The 22,200-nt window shown below is 38.8% G+C and overlaps 1 protein-coding gene across 1 annotated transcript in view; it reads left to right on the top strand.

Annotated features, from left to right (window-relative positions):
* The window catches only part of FRAS1 (Fraser syndrome 1), a 797,189-nt gene that overhangs the window by 504,587 nt on the left and 270,402 nt on the right, over positions 1-22,200 (top strand). Inside the window, exons 28-30 of the mRNA XM_006872899.1 lie at positions 1,468-1,552; positions 5,108-5,434; positions 17,935-18,088. Coding sequence (XP_006872961.1) covers positions 1,468-1,552; positions 5,108-5,434; positions 17,935-18,088 — 566 coding nt within the window. The remainder of the gene's footprint in view (positions 1-1,467; positions 1,553-5,107; positions 5,435-17,934; positions 18,089-22,200) is intronic.

Genomic DNA, 22,200 nt, shown 5'->3' with positions numbered 1-22,200 from the left:
CCCCCAGTCTTCAGCACACAGTCGCTCTCCCTCTCTAGATCACTCCATCATCGTCTCTGCCTCTATCTCAGGCATCGCTGCTTCTCTGGGTAGGGTCCCACTCTCAGCTCTTCTCCATTGATGGTCCTAGAGACCTCCACTCCTAGACTGGAGAGTTAATCACTCCCTATACTTTTGCCTTTTCCAGAATGACATGTAAATGGAATCATATATCATCTCTTGTCTCTTACTTTTAGTGTAATGCTTTTGAGATTCATCCACATTCTTTCATGTGGCTATTTCTAAGAATATCTTTTAAAGATCCTATAAAACAATTCCCTTTAAGGGAGTCCAGAATTCACAAACTCCCATAATACTTTAACCACAAGTCTTACCAGCTGTACTTGGTTTTACTTTAAAGATGGGCAAATACCTTCCATCCTACTATCCCTTCTCTCTGTCTTTGAAGCTGTTATAACAACATGCTTTCAAAGGAAGTATGCACCATAATAAAGTGTAAGCTTCATTTAGTTCTCTCTGTTAATAAGACCTGCTGTTCACATGTAATGGAAGCCAATTTGAACTAGATTAGGCAAAATAGTAAGTCTTGTTGTAACATTGAAAGCCTGGTTTAGATATCAAAGACAACAAGGGCAATTGGCTACAGGACAAACCTGTAAGCTAGAATGGGAATGGGAAGGAGTCAGGAAGTCACTTCTTCCTTTTCTCTTTGGTGTCCCTTTGCTCCTAGGCTTCTTTATCTTGCTTTGAAGACTTGTCTTGCTCCACAGTCTCATCCATATTGTAAACTAATTTTCTGTGCCATTAAATGGAAAGACTGTTTGCTCTTCAGCCAATTCCAGATTTCCCAGGGAACAGAATCAACTGTTCTTCCCCAGTCCTATCCACACTAGGAGTGTATGTGGGGTAGGTGGATAGGACTACATGTAATGTAGACATTGTAGACATTGTTATTGGGAGCCCACTCACATGAATCAGGCAGGAATTGGAAAGGGATTGGCAGGGAAGCAGGGATTATTGAGTTGGTGAGACTCCGAAAAGTTCCTTTCTTTTCTGCAATTTAGCCAGTAGCCCAAAAGATAGTACTAATCTGTTTTGGCCAAACAACTGGTTTTTCAACCTTTTATTTAATCAAGTTTAGAAAACTAGGAAACCAAAATGTTATGTAATTATGTTGAAAAGAGATCTAAGATTACACAGCATTTGTAACTGCATCATAACATGCTTATCTTTAGCTGGTGATTTTTATTTATAGTATGAATATTATGTTAATGCAGTGTTTCGATCCAAATTCTTACATGCCTGAAAATACAAGGGGTTTCAAAAAATTCATGGAAAAATTCCATTATCTTTTAAATCCATTTTTCTATGAACTTTTTGAAGCTCCTTCATATTTTCTTCTTGTTGTTTCTAAAGACTGATTTAATGATTCTATTTTCTCATTCCTTTCTTGGGGACTTCTTTTAGGAAAGGTTACTTTTCTCTGAAAATTAGTGACCAGCAGTTCTTCTCTGAGCCACAGCTGATCAACATACAAGCATTTTCAACACAGGTAATAAAAATGCCAAACAATTAATAATTTCACATCCTGGTGTGGTGCTGTATGTTAATGCTCCAGACTGCTAAGCCATTTGAACTGCAAGGTTGGTGGTTCAAGCTCACCAGCTGCTCCTCAGAAACCCTATACAAGGTCGCTCTGGGTCAGAACCAACTCAAAGGCACTTAACACAACAACAACATACATAACCAAGTCTCAAAAACAATTCAAGGTTCTTGCAGTTATAACAGAAATGATTGAGCTAAATTAATGGTGGTTCGTTGTCCTTCCGAAAAGCCCTGGAGTAATTTTCAGTACTTTGGATAGTACTAAGAACAAAAATAATTACTAATACAATAGTATTCTCTTAAGTGTTTCATATAAGTAACTTATTTAACCTTCATGCCAACCCTATGAGATAGGTATCAGTATTATCCACAGTGTACAGATGAGGAAACCAAATCACTGAGCGGTTATATAGTTTGTCTATGGACTCCTGGTGTGGCGCTGTAGGGCAAGCACTGAACTGCTAATTGTAAGGTCGGCTGTTTAAACCCACCAGCTGCTCCTTGGAAACCCTATACAGAGTCACTGTGAGTCTAAACTGACTGGACAGCACTTAACAACAATAACAACAATGGTTAATAAATAGAGAGTCAAGATTAGAGCCAGCTGATATGGGTGTAGAGTCTGTGTTCTTCGCCATTACACTATGTTGTCTGACCTTACTGTATTAAGTCTGATACTAGCCCTTTAACATAATTTGAAGCTGTTATTGCTGTCAGGACTGTTTTTTGTTTTTTTTTTTTTAACTCTGATAAATGAATCTGTTTTATCTAAATATTTCTCTTCTTGGGATATGGAATTACAACTAGTATATTTAGAGAATCCACCATGTAGCTGAATCACATTTAACTCAATGTGGAGGACAGGACTCATGGACAACTCCTATTTGCCCTTTAAAGTTATGTAAATTTGATCTCACTTTGAATCAATTGAACCCCAACCCCTACTCACAACAAAGTCTTCATCACAGTCACTTTTACTTGTGGCACATGCAGCTTTTAAATCACTGAACTTTTCCTTGCAGTAAGTCTGTACAAGAATTGTGTGTATCTGTTTCAATTTATGTATACATTCTTAAAGACAACAGGGGCTGACTACCTGTATTTAGATGATCTTGTTAAGGATATACCTGAATAAGTTGCCACTATGTCATCAGCCAAGGAGCTCCGGTAGCGTAGTGGTTACAAATCAGGCTGTGAACCGGAAGGTCAGCAGTTCGAAACTACCAGCTGTTCCATGGGAGAAAGATGAGGCTTTCTGCTCCCGTAAAGATTTATAGCTTCGGAAACCCTGTACAGGGTCACTATGAGTAGGAACTGACTCCACGCACACAACAACAACAACAACAATATGGTCATCAGACAAACAGTTGAGGAAACCATGGTAGCTACTATAACACTATTACTATTAGTGTGATAACCCTTCTGTCTCCACCACTCTTTGGTCAAGTTGTATTTGTATGTCCAAAACACCTATAATGGTAGACACTCTGAGTAACTGGGTTTGTGAGATTAAACAGTTAAAGTGTGCAAAGAGAGTAAGATAAATACAAGGGGATTTCAAAAAATCCCATTACTTTTCAAAAAAGATAGTTTTGTTATCTTTTAATGTCTGTAAGATGTGGACAACAAGAAAATGGGACATCATCCTGGGAAACAAAGACTACCTAAATATTTGGTCTCAGAAATGTTCTTAGTCATGGTTCATGGAAGGACAATAGATCTTTGGTTCAAAAATGGCAAGTCTTAATAGACCATGGATAATTTCAACTTGAACTGGTAAATGGCCATCAAGTGGTATTAACAAAATGCAAACTTAATAAATTTTTTATGTCACTGCTCACTGAAGTGGTGCTTGAAAGTTGAAGAATTATTAGAAATTGATTCTAGTTTGATTTCAAGGTTTGGCTAAGAGTATGAAATATGTCTTAATTCAAAGCTAAAACATATGACCACTGTAAATACAGTCCAAAATAAGTCTCAGGATTTACTGACTTAGATGTTTCTCAAAACTCAACCTCAGAAGTTTTGTCTTCTTTATTTGAGCTTATTCATTTACTTCCATTTGGTAAAGAAAAGACCGAGGATAGATATTGGCAAGTAACTTCCTAATCTGAGAAGGTGAGTTCCTATGTTTCTTTGAGTTTTCTTTTTTGTTGTCCACAAATCAAGAGAGTAACAGTGTATGTTTACTTGATTTGATGGGAATCTATCTTTTATGTTTTAAAAGATGGAATAGTAGAAACAAATTGTAATTTAGTTTAATTCCTAAAACTTTCTGCAACATTTCAATGCTGTCTTGAACCTCCCTGGGATTTTGTCATGTGAGTTACTTCAGTCTTTTCCATGTATGAATTTTTTATATCCCCTTAACCCTTTCCCTCTCTTTCAGAATTTGAGAGGCCTTTCATATAGAATCACAGCGTTAGAATTTTCACTTAGGAATCCTGAGGAGTAGCTATCACCTAGCTTCTCAATATGTGATTATTATAATGATACGTTAGTTAGACATTACTTAAATAGATAGTATAATTTCCAGGAGGGCAGAAGAGTACTTGGATAATTTTTAAAGCAAGTCATTTGCACTAAAGAAAGGGATATGCTGAGAAAAGTTCTGGAAGGTTCAACTTAAAGTGATATAAAAAAATGATAATGTTTTCTTTGGCTTCTGGCCTTGATTTTTTTTTTTTTTTTTTTCTGTTGTGGCTCATTAACTTTTATCTTTGTGAAAGAACATTTTATCTGCTTATTTAAATTGGCAGGAGGAAATCTGACAGTCCTTTGGAAAGCATATTACATTTTGCTATATTAAGAGTGCACCATGGATTAAGTAGGTGGTTGCCTTGCTCACTCAGACTGCAATCTTGTCAGGGTTTACAACCTGAGTTTGGGTTAGGCCCTATCAAGGTTTGGATTAGAGAGCTTGAGGAAAACTACTGGGAGGGACTAGAAATAGCATGGATTCAGAATGTAGAACTATCTTCCTCTGAGTCAGCATGCTGCAGTGTGGTCTGGAGTGAAATATTCCATTTCCAAGCACAAGTCCAGAAATTTCATACCTCTTAGGAGTCTGTTTTGGATGTAGACAACTGATCAGGTTCCATTATATTCAACTGACCTAAGTTTCAACACACCTTAGTTTTGTGTTTTGTTTTGTTTTTGTTTGTAAGGACTATAGTATGAAGCAAGAAAGCAAAAGAAATGATAGATTTACATGTAAGCAACTCTGGTCAATGGCATCTCATCTAAACTATGGTTTGGAATGGCTTAAGCAACTCCTAGAACCTTGAAGTGTGACATCATCACTATTGCTGTGATACCCATAACTGACCATGCCTCTAACACACACTTTTTTTGATGAAACTGTTTGGCATTTTGCAGCACCATCTAGAGTTCCTTAGAAAGCATAGAAATATCAGTCATGTTACACACAACTGGGATCTAGTCCATCGAATTGACTTCCCTGAAATGACACCTCTTTCTCTCCTTCCCTGCAACCCCACAGGCTCCCTATGTACTGAGAAATGATATCCTCCAAATTAGCAGAGGAGAGAGTAGAAGCATCACCACTCAGCTGCTGGACATACGAGATGATGACAATCCACAGGATGTGGTAGTTGAAGTGCTCGATCCTCCACGTCATGGCCAATTGCTCCAAATGCTTCAGGCTCCTGCAGTTCCTATCTATCAATTCCGACTGGATGAGCTCTCCAGGGGTCTTCTCCACTATGCTCATGATGGTTCAGATAGCACATCTGATGTTGCAATCTTGCAGGTCAACGATGGGCACTCCTTCCAAAATATACTATTCCACGTGAAAACTGTGCCCAAGGTGGGTGTCATTCCTACAACTGTTTTTTTGCATATACTGGGTAAGTTTTGTGCTGATACTTATTTTGCTATACTAATAAAGTTAAGATATGAATGGTAGTGGCGGTGGTAATGTGCTGTCGAGTAGGTTCTAACACATAGTGACCCTGTAGAGGATTTCTGAGGCTGTAAATGTTTACAGGAGCAGAAAGCCTCATCTTTCTCCTGTGGAGCTGCTGGCAGATTTGAATTGCTGACCTTGTGGTTTGAAGCTCAACTCATAACCCACTATACTACTAAGACTTTTTAAGATATGAATAGTTAATTTGTTTATTCTGGAGTCTGGGTCGTGCAAGCAGTTTGTGATCAACTGCTCATCAAAATGTTGGTGATTCTGATCCACCCAGTGGCTAAACAGAAGAAAGATTTCGTGATCTGCTTCTGTAAAGAGGATAGCTAAGAAAATCCTACAGAGCAATTTTAGTCTGTGACACATGGGGTCGCCCTGAGTTGGGGGCCCAGCCAACTCAATGGCAGTTAACAACAATTCATGTATTCAAGCATTATTCAACACTTTTTATGTAGTTCCTTAGGAAAGTCAAGGATTTATGGAGCATATTTGTCATTCTCACAGTGATCTGAAAGACCTTTCCCATGTTCTCTACAAAATGGGAAACTAATTTTTTTTTTGTGGAGTTAGTTACTGCATCATTATCTATCAATCTTTATCTCCTGTCTGAACATGACCATAAGAATCAAGGGCATCTCTGTGCTGCTGTCCCTTCTGAACAGCTTGTAAAATGTAAAACTCACAGTTGGGTATTCTAAAAGAACCTAAAAGGATGCATTCAGCCATTCTGTTAGGCAAACTGAAGTCGGATGATGACGTTCTCTTTTAGTAATTACTAGGAGTCATTGGCCAAGGTTGTAAGAACCAATAAAGAGCAGTGTTACCCAGCCTGATTCTTTCATATGCCACCTTCATATGTTTTTGCCATATCTTTCTGTTCCCGTAAAGATTTACAGCCTCAGAAACCCTGTACAGGGTTGCTATGAGTCAGAACTGACTCCATGGCACATAACCACCATGTGCACCTCTAAGGAGCTCTGGAAGCATAGTGGCTTATGAGCTGGGTTGCTAACTGAAAGGTCAGCAGTTCAAATCTATCAGACACTCCATGGGAGCAAGATGAGACTTTCTGCTCCCGTAAAGATTTACAGCCACGGAAACCCCATACAGGGTTGTTATGAGTTGGAACCGACTCCACAGCACATAGTGACCAGCACCACTGCTACTTCCATGTGCACTTTTATTATTATTTACTTTATGTTTTCCTTAAAATCATCTTTTTATCGTGGCCTTATCATAATAAATGTTGTTGTTGGTAAGTACCATTGAGTTGGTTCCAACTTATAACTACGCTGTATAGAATTTCCAAGGAGGTTGGTGAGTTTGAACCACCAACCTTGTGGTTGGCTCCATCATAATAAATACTACCTCTGAAATCATGAATATTAACATTAGTATGTAACTATTTTCTTTTAAGTTAATCCTTGCACTACATAAAATGTTCTTGGATACCACCCATTGGATGGGTACCACACTTTGGGAAATACTGGATTGAGCCATATTAAAAATCTATTTGAGAAGCACTTTCAAAACCATTTACTACTTGATGATATCTCATTAAGAAGTTGTAGCCAGAATGACTCTCATGGTGGTAAATTGGGAAACTAACAATTTATTTGAAATTTTCATTCCAAATAGCATTGCATACTAAGGTGTCACTAATGATTAATGAGAGAGATTGAGTCACTGAGAATAGCTTGGAATTCAGTTGTCAACTTTCATATCAACGATCACTCAAAATTTAGCATTGATCATCCGAAGATGAACAACTGAATATAGTGTAGCCTGCTAGCTAGTTTCTCAGTTTCTTGTCTCATTATTTTCAGGTGCTGAGAACAGTGATGGTGGCTTGAGATGGAGTAATTGAAGGCTGATTATGAGATAAATTTGGCAGATAGCCACCTTCTGGCTAATCCTAATTATCACCATCTTGCAATCGCCCTGGGAGATGAGGTTTAGTTCTGAAGAGAAGTCTAGACAGACTCAGCAAGTTTTCTTTTCTCTCTTCTTGGTTACAGGATCTCAGTACACTAGCAGCAGGCTTTCCTTTCATGGTTATAATCTCCAAGTTTGGACCTCAGTTCAGTATATTACACACTTTGTATGGAATTGCCAAAGATTGAAGGGCATTTCTAGGATTTTAGCTGCTTTGACTATTAAGACAATGATATCAACAAAACCCAAAAATAGAAAATTTAATTCACCAATAAGACACAGCACTTAGGGATTCTTATGGTTCTTAAAACTTGTGATTCATATGTGACCTGCTTCTGAAAGGTCACAGATGTGAAAATTCTATGGGACACAGCTTTACATTGCAACACATGGGGTCATCATGAGTTAGAATCAACTTAATGGCAACTTATATTCTTATCATTGTTTCATGTAGGTATTTACCATGGTTCCCAAAGTTCATGTTGTCCCTTCTCCCCTGTCCTATCTCTCTGCCCTCTGTAGTGCTGTACCTTTCTGTCTTTTGTTATTTGTTGTTGTTGTTAAGTGCCATCAAGTCAGTTCCAACTCATAGTCCCTTTTATAGGGTTTCTGAGGAGGAGCTGGTAAGCTTGAACTGCCAATCTGGGATTGAAACTGACTTTTCATTCCAGCACATTAACCTGCAGAACCATACCAGGAGGACTCCTTCTGTTTCTTAGGTAACTGTAATTGGCTTCTCAGCCTACAAATCAGAATTAAGAAGTCAGTGATCAAAGCCTTAGCATCCATCAGGGTGAGGTAATAATAAATATAATACTTTAAAGAAGAGTCTCTTCAAAAAATGGTGCTGGGAAAACTGTATTTCCACATACAGAAAAATACAACAGGATCTTTGCCATATAAAAAAATAAATTCAGAGTGTATTAAGGTCCCCAGTGTGCCAACTGAAACCATAAAATTATTTTAAAAACAAGCAAAGAAACACTGTCAGGTCTAACATTTAACAATGAGTTACTAATATAATAACAAAAGCACAACCAGCAACATAAATAAATGGGACCTCATAAAATTTAAAAACTTTTGTTCAGCAAAAGACTTCACCAAAAATAAAGTAAGATTGCAACTACCAAGTGAGAGAATATCTTTGAAAACTGACAAGAATCTAATAACACATACACATATATGTATATAAATATGTATGCAAAAGGGAGTCCTCAAGTAGCACTCTTGGATAAGTATTGGACTGCTAACTGCAAGATTAGTGGTTCATACTCACCACCTCCTCCACAGAAGCCCTATACAGGGTCACTATGAGTCAGGACTGACTCGATGGCACATGACAACTTAACAGATGTATAAAACTGTTAAAATTTAACAAAAAACACAAATAACCCAATCATAAAATGAACAAAAGACTTGAATAGGTTTTCACTAAAGGAACATTCAAATAGCCACTAAACACATGGAAATGCTCAGCATCATTAGTCATCAGAGAAATGAATATCAAAACCAAAAGGAGATGCCATTTCACTTCCCAGATTATGAGTCGGAACCAACTTGACAGTACTTAACAACAAATTATGGCTAGGGAGCACTGTGGCTCTGTAGGATAAGCACTGGACTATAAACCATAAGGCCAGTGGTTTGAGCCTACCAACTGCTCTGCAAGAAAAAGATGAGGAATTGATATGTATGCATTCCATTTTTTTATAATTTCCAATTGTATTAGATTCATATTTTGTACATTCCAAGTTCTGAGTATTAATAGATTTCGAGTTGTGTCCCATCAGCAAATGAAAGTCCTGAAGGCTTTCCTTTCATATCATCACGGTCAACTCTACTTTGAGGAGGCAGCTCTTTCCCAGTCATATTTTGAGTACCTTCCAACCTGAGGGGCTCAACTTCTGGCACGATATCGAACCGTATTCTGGTACTCTTTATCATGTTTCAGTAGTCAGTATTGTGATGCTATCTGACAGTGTTCCACTGCTATTCATAAGATTTTCAGTGACTAAGTACTCTAAAGTAGTCCTTTTTCCTAGTCTGTCTTAGTCTGGAATCTCTGCTGAAACTCATCCACCATGGGTAATTCTGATAGTATTTAAAATATCGGTGGCATAGCTTCCAAAACTGCAGCAACATGCAAGCCATTAAAGCACAACAAAGTGACAGATGAGTGTTAGTAAAGACATTATGCTGAGTAACATGTGCCATTCACAAAAGGACAAATATCATATGACTTTAGCTATATAAAAAAACAAGAAAAAGCAAATGTATAGAGACTAAAGTATGTTATTGGTTCCCATGGTTGAGAAGGAGGAGAAAAGAGGAGTTTAACAGTGATGGAAAAATTGCACTAAGAGTAGGGTTGTATGATCAGTTATTTTCAGTGTTGCCAATAAGTTGTACACATGCAAAGAGTTAATTGGAAAATAATATTTACAATAGATAGATATTTACACATTTATGTATAACATACAATACATAATATTTACAATAGATAGATATTTACACATTTATGTATAACATACAATACATAATATTTACAATAATGATGCAAACAAAACTTGAAAGTAGCTACAGCTGTGGGTTCATGTGCTGGACTGCAAGGTCGGTTTGCATCACATGATTGGCAGTTGAAGCTCACCAGTCGCTTCTTGGAAGTCCTGTACAGGGTCGCTGTGAGTCAGAACTTAACAACAGCAACAACAATGTGGAGTCTTGGTACAGAGCTGTAGGATAAGCACTGGACCACAAAGTCCGTTTGACTTACCAGCAGCTCCTCTGATATGCTATATAGTTCGTTATGTGTCGGAACCAACTTGATGGCACTTAACAACAACAGTGGTTGATGTGATACATCCCACTTGAATGTCACAGTAGCTCTGCGATTTTTGTACTACTGTTATCCCTACTTATCCAAAAGAGGAAACTGAAGTACAGAGGTATTTTTAAATGTTGATTTTTGTAAAGGTATTTTGTGCAGAGCTATATTTGAAATGAAGCATATGTAGCTCCTTAGACACTTAATCATAGGCGTCTTTTTATTCTAGCCCATATTTTTCAGTGTTTTGGTCTTATATATGTTCACCCTCTTAATTGACAGAATGGACGTAGAGTGATTTAGTAATTGGCTCAATGTCCTTTCTACACATTCTGGGCCCCAACCCTTCTGGAATCTTCCCTGTAAACTCACCACAGCTTGTTGTAATCCTAAATCTACTGGAGCCCAAGAAGACACACTTGCCTCAGTTGTCATAGCTTCCAGTGGGCGTATAGTCAGGCATGATTGATTTTTTTTCTAATAGCCATTTCTTAATGGCTGAGATGGTCTGTGGTGTAAAGTTGGAGTGAGGTTGATTACTGGCTTATGGTAACCAGTAGCTTAAATAGAATGGCCATGGGGTTTCAGTCTAATTCGTAATGAATGGAAGAGTTAATCCTGATATTGTTCAACCTGACATGATAGATAAGTAAAGAGGTAGGAAGCAATGATGGGAGGAAGGAATAGGAAAAGAAAGCTTTGTGAGAGCAGGAATTCTGTCAGTCCTATTCTTCGGAGATGAACACGTGGTTAAGAGTTCAGTAGATTTTTCTTTGGGTGGATTGAGTAGGCTGAGTGAGGCTGGTGCCCCTGTTCTCGTCTTCAGGGAGCTTTCTTGTATCAGCAGAGATTTTTCTAGGGACATCACTGCTGACTCTGAGGTGGTCCACCCAGGACTGACTGGTACGGTGGTTATTGTTGATGCTGCTGTTGTTAAGTGCCAGCCAGTGGGTTCTGGCTCTTAGCGACCCTGTACAGTGTTTTTCAGAAACTGCTGGTGGATATGAACCATCAACTTTGAGGAGCATTCCAGTGCTTATCTCACAGTGCCACATTGGGACTCTGCGTCTGAGTGGAGGATCTGTTATACCCTTGCTTTTAATGTTCTGGATAGCATCTACTTTTCCCTGAACTTATGTTTTTATACTTAGTATGACAGTGAAAAAGTTGAATGCCACCCTCCAGGTTTATATTAAGCAGCTATGGAGAAAATAAAACCAGGACTAATGTTGAAACATGTTCTGTTGGGGAGAGGAGGCAAAAGAAATAAAAAAGATTAAAAAGTAATAAAGAATGCTTTGTTGAACAGACTTTCATTAATTGGGTAGATTACCAAAAGCTAGTATGCTAGAGAGATGATTCTAAAGCAATTCAGCATCTAATAAGGCCTGTAATGTGGGCAGGGAAAATCCTTTCCTCTTGGTGGGCTTCTCTCTACTGCTGGACTTAGGGGCTCTTTTTCATGAATTAAGGAGCTATTGGAAATCATGCCTTTTTTTCCCATTTTGACAATAAATCTGATGATCGTTCTGACCTTATTTGTTTGAGCAGTTGCTTTCTGCCACCGAGCCATGCTTTAATGTGAAAATTCCCCAAGTGTCATGCTATGAACTGGATATAAAGTTCTATCGTTGAGAGTCCTCTTTGGATGTTTGATCTCAGTTAAGCTAAAAGACCTGTTATGATTGCCTCAATTTCATTGAAGTCTAACTTTCCACTGGTTGTCTTGTAGGGACACATTTAGTTTGATGATAATGATGTTTTTGAGAATTATAGGTATTAACAGCACAAGAAAATGTTTGTTTTTCTGAATAAAAATCTGTCTGTCATACATAAATAAGTTTTGTCATATATCATGATTCTTTGGCTAGCTTTGCTGGTTCAGTTTTACATCTTGTAAGAAGCTCTGGTGACACAGTGAGTTAAGCATTGGACTGCTAACCTCAGGTTGCTCCATGGAAGAAAGATGAGGCTGTCTCTCCCATAAAGATTTATAGTCTCGGATACCCTAAAGAGCAGTTCTACTCTGCCATTAGGGTCACTATGAGTCAAAATGGACTTAGTGACAGTAGTTAAAGAACATTGCTCAGAGTATACACTCAGAAAGTTCTTTCTTGTTGATTTTATACACCTATATCTAAATCATATATATATATATATATATATATATATATATATAGAGAGAGAGAGAGAGAGAGAGAGAGAGAGAGAGAGTGAGTGAGTGAGAGAGAGAGTGAGAGTGTCCTGGTGTGGTGGTTGGTTTTTCAAACTCACCAGGTACTCCTCAAAAACCCTACACAGGATTGCTATAAGTTGGAACCAACTCAATGATACTTAATAAAAACAGCATATGTATAAATATCCCTGGTAGTTTAGTGCATTACAAACTTGGCTGGCTGCTAACTGAAAGGCCAGCAGTTTGAATCTACTGTGGGAGAAAAATGAGGCTTTCTGCTCCTGTAAAGATTTACAACCTCGGAAACCCTATACAGGGTCACTGTGAGTCAAAACGGATTCAGTGACACACAACCACTACCAACTATATATATGTGTGTGTGTGTATACATATATATGTGTGTATGTATATATATATATATGTGTGTGTGTGTGTATATTATGAGAAGCATTTTAAATCTCTATTAAGAGAAGCTTCTATGTTATTCTTGTCCCAAAGGGGCAAGCTTCTGAGGCTCCTGTTATCCCCATGGGCGCTGACAAACACAAGAACAGTCTAATTATTTTCATCTTGGTAAATACATCCTTATATCTGCTGCCAGTGTTCTGCTCTCCACCCCACCCCTTTCATGATTCTTTCTTAAAATCCACAATATCCTACAGAATTAAAATTTTTAAGCTATGGCATAAATGAGTCATTGAAAATCAGGGGTTTTGTTTTGCAGAAAAATTTAAAATGTTAGGGTTGCTGTTATATTCAACTATAAAAAGGGAGAATCACCATCATTTGAGCTAAAAAAAAAAAAAAAAAATTATGGCCAATCTATTAATTTATGGGGGAACTTTCCATTTTGTTTGTGGGATTTTTCCATCCAGTCATTTGGGGGTTGGGTCCTTCATTCTGGCTTACAACTTGAATAATTTTACTTTAACACACTTTACTACCAATGTTTTTTTATGCCATATATTGCTAGTGGGGAGCTGTAGGATAAGCACTGGACTGCAAAACTCAAGGTTGGTGGTTCAAACTCACCAATCCATTCTTGGGAACCATCATGATATAGGGTTGCTATGAGTCAGAACTGACTCGATGGCACTTAATAACAACAGACTTCTAGAAAAGAACATTATGTTTGGTAAAGTAGAGGGTGTGGGAAAAGAAGGAAAATATGGTGACACGGTGTCTGCAACAGTGAGCTCAAACATACCAGAGTTAGTGAGGCTGGCACAGGACTGGACAGGGTTTCATTCTGATATAGATACAGTCACCATGAGCCCTTTAGACAGCAACTAACAACATCTTTTCTAAAGTGAATTAGCAGAGCCATTCAATTTAAAACACTGTTTTCATTGTGCTTCCAGTTTCATTTGTTGGGATTTCATTGACTGCTAATGTGGGACTCAAGAGAATAAATAAAACATCGCAGAGCAGGAGATTGTTCAGCAGTTATTATGGCTAAATTCCTGAGCTTATTAGGAATATAAGTAGTATTGCGCAGTTTCCTCCCTCTGCAAAAACAGATTACAGGAAGATAAGGAAATTCTAAAGTGTTAGATCCTTGGGAAAATTAGCTTAAAATGTGTTTGACTTTTTGAACATTTTTTTATGCTGTGTATTGCTAGTGTGGAGTCCTGGTGTGGCACTGTGGGTTAATGCACTAGACTGCAAAGTTGGTTTGAACCGCAAGGTCAGTGGTTCTAGCTCACCAGTTGCTCTTCGGAAACCGTTATGCAGGGTCGCTATGGGTCGGATGCGACTCGGCAGCACCTCCCAACAACACTGTTAGTGTGGAGCTGTAGGATAAGCACTGGACTACAGACCTCAAGGTTGGTAGTTCGAACTCACCAGTCAAGGTGAGTATTGGGAACCCTATACAGGGTCGCTATGAGTCAGAACAGACTTGATGGCACTTAACGACAAGACTGTTAGAAATGAATGTTATGTTTGGTAAAGTAGAGGGTGTGGGAAAAGAAAAAAAAAAAGGTTGAAATGTAGAAAAAAATGTAGAAAAGATAGTTTATAGTCTTCTACTCATCTATTCTTGAATCTTCCCTAGACCAAATCCTTGTAGAAAACCCATCCTCATCATCATGAGTGGAAGTAATTGTACTTGTTTTCCTTGGATGTTGTTGTTGTGTGTCACTGAGTCAGTCCTGACTCCCAGAGACCCTGCATAGCATTTCTGAGATGGTAAATCTTTATAGGAGCAGAAAGTCTCATCTTTCTCCCAAAGAACAGTTGGTGGATTTCACCTGCTTACCTGTGGTTAGCAGTCCGACCCATAACCCACTACGCCAGCAGGAGCCCTTTTTCCTTAGATTGTTGTTGTTGTTGAGTGCCATCAAGTCGTTTCTCACCCATAGCAGCTCTATATAGGGTTTCCAAGGAGCAATTGGTGAGTTTGAACCGCCGACCTTGCGGTTCAAACTGAGTTTGCAGCCCAGTGCATTAACCCACAGCGCCACACCAGGACTCCTTAGATAGCAATTGTTTTTTGTTTCTTCATAAATACTGCAAAGAAATAATTAAGCTGTCACCATCATCACCAGTTGTCATTGAGTCTGTTCTGACTCATGGCAACTTCATGTGTGTAAATCTGTGCTCCATAAAGTTTTCAATGGCTGATTTTTCAGAAGTAGATTGTCAGGTGTTTCTTTTGAAATGTCTTTGGGTTGACTCAAACCTTTCAGTTCTTAACTAGCTTGTTAACTTGTTTGCACAACTCAGAAACTCCCAATCAAGAAACCAAGCATTTGTACATATGTTGTTGTAAACATAGTCTAAAAACCCCCACCTGTTTCAGGATTGCCACTCAAGAACTATCATGATTCCTACCTTGGTTCCAAGCTTCTCCCACTTTAGCTTGCCTCCACATCACCTGAGGATCTTGTTCAGGTGCTGCTGGTCCCTGAAGGTTTGAGTGACAAAGGAGTACTGTCTCCTAAAAAGTTCCTTTCAAACAGGAATTACAGAGAATTTTACTGATAAAGAATATTCAAGATGGAGACACAGTACATTCATGTTACAGTGCTTAATGCCTGAAATGAGAAAATTCACATTATCTCTTCAGTCCAGTAACAGAGTTGTTGTGTATAACTGATCTCTGTAACCATAATCAAAGTTGACTAGACTTCTGCTGTTATAAAGGTTAGTAATTAGGAACCCTGACCCAAGTGTATCATGTTATATAAAACTACTGGAAGAATTAATAGGACCTTCTTTCCCACTAGAATTCTGGGAGATAATATGCAGAGTTTCTGACACACTTTTGAGGTTTTTGTAAATAATGTAGTATGCCAATTGAGATAACAGAAAATGCTCTGGGATTTTGCTGCTGAGAACTGATTAGACTAGAAAGCACCTTTGCTGTTCTCTCAGGTGCCCTTTGACTGAGTCTCTTGGTTTATGTGGTAAATATAGCCAGGGTTGCTTTTTGTTGTTAAGTGCCATTGAGTCAGTTCTGACTCCTAGTGACCTTGGTATAGGGTTTCCAAGGAGCAGCTGGTAAGCTTCAACCGCCGACCTTGCAGTTCAAACTGGCCTTGCAGTCTAGTACATTAACCCACAGGACCACACCAGGACTCTACCCCTGGGAGGGGCAAATACCCAAGTACTGAATGACTGCAAAGGCATCCTGGCTATTTTCTCTTCTGAATATTCCCCTCCTGGGAGTGCTGTTTGCTCAGTTCTATTTACTGGCATATTTGAAAGTAATAACAATCATTTCGAAAAGTGCCCTTCCTGAAATGCCCTATTTTTAAAATTCAGATCTGCTGATTTTTAAAGTATGGAAACAAACTGAAAACAAATAGAACACTGGCAGCTTCACTAATCTCATTCTGCAGAAAATGTCAATTATGAGGCTTTGGAAGAGGGTATGCACTTGGCACATCAGAAATGGAAGTGATTTTTAACAGCATTAGCTTGAGCAATTAAAATGATTTCCTTCTCAGGAGTGCTAAATAGATAATTTCTTCAACAAGCTACTCCAAACTGGTGTTGCTAAGGCTTCACTTTCAATCTGCTCCTGAGACCTGTCAATTCTGCCTCTGCAGTGTGTCTGGAATCGGTTTCCAACACTCCATTCTCACTGCAATTACCCTCTCCTAGGCCTTCATCTTTTCTCTCCCAAGCCATTACAAGAACTTGTTAAATGGTTTTTACAGCTCCAGGTTCATCTCAGGCCTGTCTTTTGCTGCTGGAGTCCATCTTTCCAAAACCTAGATTCTGTCATACCGTTCCCTTCCTTGAAGGGAGCATCCAAAATAAATGGAAACTTTTAGCCTAGCTTCAACTTTCTCTGAGCTTCATTAGAAACTGTCACTTTTCCCACCATCCCCTCCCAGTTCCCAGTGTAGAGCACTAAGCACTACCTGTACCCGACACTTGGACATTTTATTAAACATACCATGTAGTATCAAATGCTTTTGTTTTTTTCTAGTTTTAGTCCTCTGCCTGCAACCTGTTTTCCCCCTTCTTTATCTAGAAATCCCCTGTTGTTTTCATTTAAGGGTAAAATTAAATGAAAACCTTCTTGAGCCTTTCTTTCCCAATAGAGGAACCCTCCATTTTTGCCTATTCCATAGCACGTTACTCAGGCAACTAATAGGGCATTATTTGCGATGCATCCTCATTGTTTATGGGACTGACTTCATCACTAGACTGTAAACCAAAGTCTTATTTCAGCTTTCCTTATACAGCTCAGGCCTCTGGTGAAAGAGCTGCCCTATAAACCACAAAAATCAAACTCAGTTCCATCAAGTTAACTCAGACTCTTAGAACCCTATATAGATTTTCCAAGGCTATAAGTCTTTAGGGGAGTACATAGCCTCATCTTCCTCTTTCAGAGTCATTGGTGGAGTGAAACTGCTGACCTTATGGCTAGCTGTCCAGTGCTTATCCTACAGCATTACCAGGGTTCCTTCAGTAGGTTGTTGTTGTGAAGTGCCGTCAAGTTGGTTCCGACTCCTAGCGACACTGTATAGGGTTTCCAATGAGCAGCTGGTGAGCTTGAACTACCAACTTAGCCGTTCAAATGGCTTTGCCTTCTGGCACATTAACCCACAGTACCACACTAGGACTCCTTCGGTAAGTGCTTAATATGTAATTTCTTAATGTAGGAACATAGCAAGGATGGACGAATAGGTATATGGACTAATAATAGAAAGAAATGAGGACATTTAGTCTTCCTGAGTGAAAGAAATGATTGGTTATTATAAAGTAGGAGAAATAACAGGATAAACACAGATGTGCATATATATATATATACATGTATACGTATGCACACATATGTGTGCATCTTTGAAGGCATACACATGTATCGTGATTCGAGAACTATGAGTTGTTCCTACTTATTAGATGATCTGTAGTAACAAAGGGACCCAATAACTTAATTTTTAAGGGTTGATGTTTTCTGTTTTTGCTTAAACCTAATTCTGTACTCTTTCCCTATTCTAGAATGATGGACGTCTTCGCCTTGTGGCTAATTCAATGGTGTGGGTTCCAGAAGGTGGAATGCTGCAGATTACTGACAGAATCTTACAGGCTGAAGCTCCAGGGGTCAGCGCCTCAGAAATCATCTACAAAATTACACAAGACCACCCCCAGTTTGGTAACTCTTTTCTTCTTTGGCATGATTTTATCATCTCATTTCACTGTCTTGGATTATTTTAACATCTGTATAAAGCCAATAAACTTATTCTTGTTAAGTGCCGTCGAGTCAGTGCCGACCCACAATGACCCCGCATAGGGTTTCTTAAGAGCAGCTGGTGAGCTTGAACCACCGACATTGTGGCTCATATGACTTTGTAGTCCAGCGCATTAACCCACAGTACCACACCAGGACTCCAGTGAACTTAACTTTTCAATATTCCACGTACCCCCTTACAAACAGGATAATCATATATACACATTTTATACAAATATAAGGAGTCCTGGTGTGGCGCTGTGGGTTAATGCGATGGACTACAAAGCCTATTTGAACTGCAAAGTCAGCAGTTCAAGCTCACCAGCTATTTCTTGGAAACCCTATACAGGATCGCTATGGGTCAGAACTAACTCAGTGACACTTAACAACAACATACATGTATAAAACCATGTACCTTAAACTTCAGAACAGTTTCCTTTTACAGATAAGAAAAAAAAGGGGAATTAGCTTGCTAAAAGTCACCAGACTAATATGAGGGGGCTTCAAAAAGTTCACAGAAAAAAATCTACTATCTTTTCATTTCATTCTTCAATGAATTATTTGTAGCCTCTCTCATATATGAGAGTTTAATTCTGAAGCCAGATTTTTAAACTTCACCTTATATCATTCTCAGAACAACACTAGACTTCTTTCTGATGATACTTTTGTTTTAAAATATTATATAAAAACATTTCTTCTATATTTTCATTGTTGCTTTCACTTTTAGCAAGATAGTAGACTTAGATAGCTTGAGGGTTTTTTCCACCACCATCACCTAGAAATACTGAGGAAAGTATAGCAAAAATTACAAGGTGTTCATAGCTGACCTCCCATAAATAGAAGGGAATCTCAGGTCCTAGAAACAAAGAAGGAACTGACCAAAAGCCTCATCATAAGTGAGCTGGTGGCATACCTTCCATAAGAAGGGTTCTGTGTGTCTCAGTGAAACAGGGGCTTGGGACTTAATGCCCGTGAAGAGAGGAGACAGGAGTTGGAACTAAGATCCTGTATAAAGTCAGGACTCTGGAAGACATACCTTTAGTGAAAGGGACAGAAATCTATACAAATGGATTAGAGATGGCAGACGAATCTGCCTGCCTTCTCCTTGGTTCAGAGGAGAGGAAAGTCTTTTGAGAATTTAGACTGTCAGGTCTATTTGCTGTTTTCAGATCTAGGGTTGTTTGGTAAAGTGGATAGTCATTGAAAAAAAGAAAGTACCCCCCCACCCCCCAATGAGATGGATTGGCACAGTGGCAGCAGTAATGGGCTCAAGCATGGCAGCAATTCAATTATGAGGATGGCTGAGGACCAGGCAGTGTTTCGTTCTGTTGTACGTAAGGTGGCTAAGAGTAGGAACTGACTCAAGAACACCTAACAACAACAATGGGGTTGAAATTACACTGTGTGAATGGTCTGAGAAATCCAAAACTGAGACCTTAATATGTGAAAACTAATCTTAGTGAAACTATTTGGGTTCCTGGCAGAAACTAATAGAAAACTATATAGAAGATCTAGAGTCCTGGCGTGGCACTGTAGGATACACACTGGACTGTTAACCACAAGCTTTCTTGCTGTTGTTGTTACACAAGGCTGGGAGTTCAAACCCACCAGCTGTTCCTTGAAAACACTATACAGGGTTGTTATGAGTGGGAACCAACTTGATGGCACTTAAAAACAAAAACATAAAAGGTCTACCCTCTCATTTTTCTTGAATCAATCATCAGTACTCATGGAAGCAGCAGCCAAGAAATCAAATAATGTATTGCATTAGGCAAATCTGCTGCACAAGACCTTTAAAGAGCAAAGATGTCAGCTTGATAACTAAAGTATGCCTGACCCAAGCCATGGTGTTTTCAATAACCTCATATGCATGCGAAAGTTGGACAGTGAATAAGGAAGATTGTAGAAAAGTTGATGCATTTGAGTGATGGTGTTGGAGGAGAATATTGAAAGTACCATGGGCTACCAAAAGAACCAACAGATCTGTGTTGGACGAAGTGCAGCCAGAGTGCTCCTTGGAGGCCAAGATGGCCAAACTTCGTCTCTCATACTTCGAGCATATTGTCAGGAGGTCCAGTTACTGGAGAGGGATCTTTAGTTAAATGGAGGGTCAAAGAAAAAGAGGAAGGCCCCCAATGAGATGGATCAACACAGTGTTACCATCAGTGGGCTCAAGCATGGCAACAATCATGAGGTTAGCCCAGGACCAGGCACTGTTTCGTTCTGTTGTGTGTAGAGTCGCTATGCGTCAGTACCGACTTGATGGCACCTAACAATAACAACAAAGGATCTCCATGCATATCATTATTGATAAATCTATACAATGGAACCCGAAGCACAGATATGATTGAGAAAGCAATTTTAATAAGTTTCCAAGACAAACAGGCCTTGCCGTTGTGGTGTGACCTCCTGAAATTAACTAAAGAGCATGTATGCTTTTAATTGTTGTTGTTGTTAGGCACTGTCGAGTCAGTTCTGACCCATAGAAACCCTGTATGGGGTTATTGAGGAGCAGTTGGTGAGCATGAATTGCTCATTGACCCACAGCACTACACCAGGACTCCCTTAAATAATCTTGATGTTTTAAAATGCCATCGAGTCTGTCCCAACTCAAAAAAAAATCTGTATGGGGTTTCCAAGGAGTGGCTAGTGAGCCTGAGCTGCTGACTTTGTTATTAGCAATCCAGTGCTTATCCTACACTGCCCTACTATGACTCCAGCCAAACCCATAATTCCACATATACGTCATCCACCAGTTGGAGATAAATACTCCCTCTCAGATCTCCCTGCTTTCAGCTTCCCGGAATGTCTTTCAGCCGATCATCATTCTGTAGCTTTAGTCCCTGCTTCAACTGTATAATAATTCTAGCTTTTTTATTATGTGGTGGAGCAGCAAACATTACTCTGAATTTGCATTTTCCTCAGTCTGTAACATCTCTGGACTTAAATCTCTTTTTAAAAATTAAAAAAAAAAAGCTCTACCCTCAGCCAGGCCACTCGGGATTCTCAGATAAAGCCTCCCTGAAAATTTGCTCAGAATTAAGAATTACAAAACACGTGAGAAAAGAAATACCATAAGAAACAGCAAGAATAAAACCAGAAGAATTTCCAATAAAGTAAAAACATTATATAAACTGTGGAATAAATATGCAAAGTGACTAAAGTTGTAAAAGATTGAAACTATAGTAAAAAAACAAAATGTTACCATAAAACAAATGAATAGGTAGATTTTTAAAAGAATAAATAGAACATGTACAATAACAATTATTATCATCAAAAGTATGAGGGTAAGTAAAAAAGTATCCGCACTCTGGCCATAGAATTTATCTTAATCAGCTTTTAGAATAGATGAATACATCATATATTTTGACATAATCTCCTTGCTTTTCAATACACTTTGTCCTTCCATCAGCAAGCTTTCGTATTCCCTTATTAAAATATGTTTTAGGCTGAGCTGGGAGCCACGAATGTACCTCTGTCTTCATTTCTTTATCAAAGGTGAATCTTTGTCCTCTGAGGGCTGCTTTCAGGGGACCAAGCAGGTGAAAATCTGATGGAGCAAGGTCAGGACTATAGGGAGGATGCTTTAACACCTCAAAATGAAGTTTTTGCAGGGTCAACAATGTGGGCAGAGGTGTGTGGAAGTGCATTATCATGCGAGATCACAGGCCCTTGGATAGCAGTCCTCTACTTTTAATCCCAAATTGAGGCTTCAGCTCTTCAGTGAGCATCTCACTGTAATGAGCACTGTTGATTGTTGAACTTTTTCCCGATAATGTTCTAATACTGGCCTTTGAGAATCCCAGAAAACTATAAGCATCAATTTTCCAGCTGATGGTTACCTTTTAAAATTTTTCTTGGTCAGTAATTGAGGCTGTTTCCATTCCATACTGTGCCATTTACTCTTACAACTGTAGTGATGAATTTATATGTTGTCACCAGTAACAATATATTTTTTAAAACTCATACCACCCTTAGAGTATTGGTCCAGATTTGGTTTGCAGATGTCCAAACACTTCTGTTTATGTTCTTCCGTG

Source organism: Chrysochloris asiatica, unplaced genomic scaffold (assembly GCF_000296735.1).
Source record: "Chrysochloris asiatica unplaced genomic scaffold, ChrAsi1.0 scaffold00214, whole genome shotgun sequence".
Lineage (NCBI taxonomy): Eukaryota > Metazoa > Chordata > Mammalia > Afrosoricida > Chrysochloridae > Chrysochloris > Chrysochloris asiatica.
This window is presented reverse-complemented; position numbering and strand designations above follow the sequence as displayed.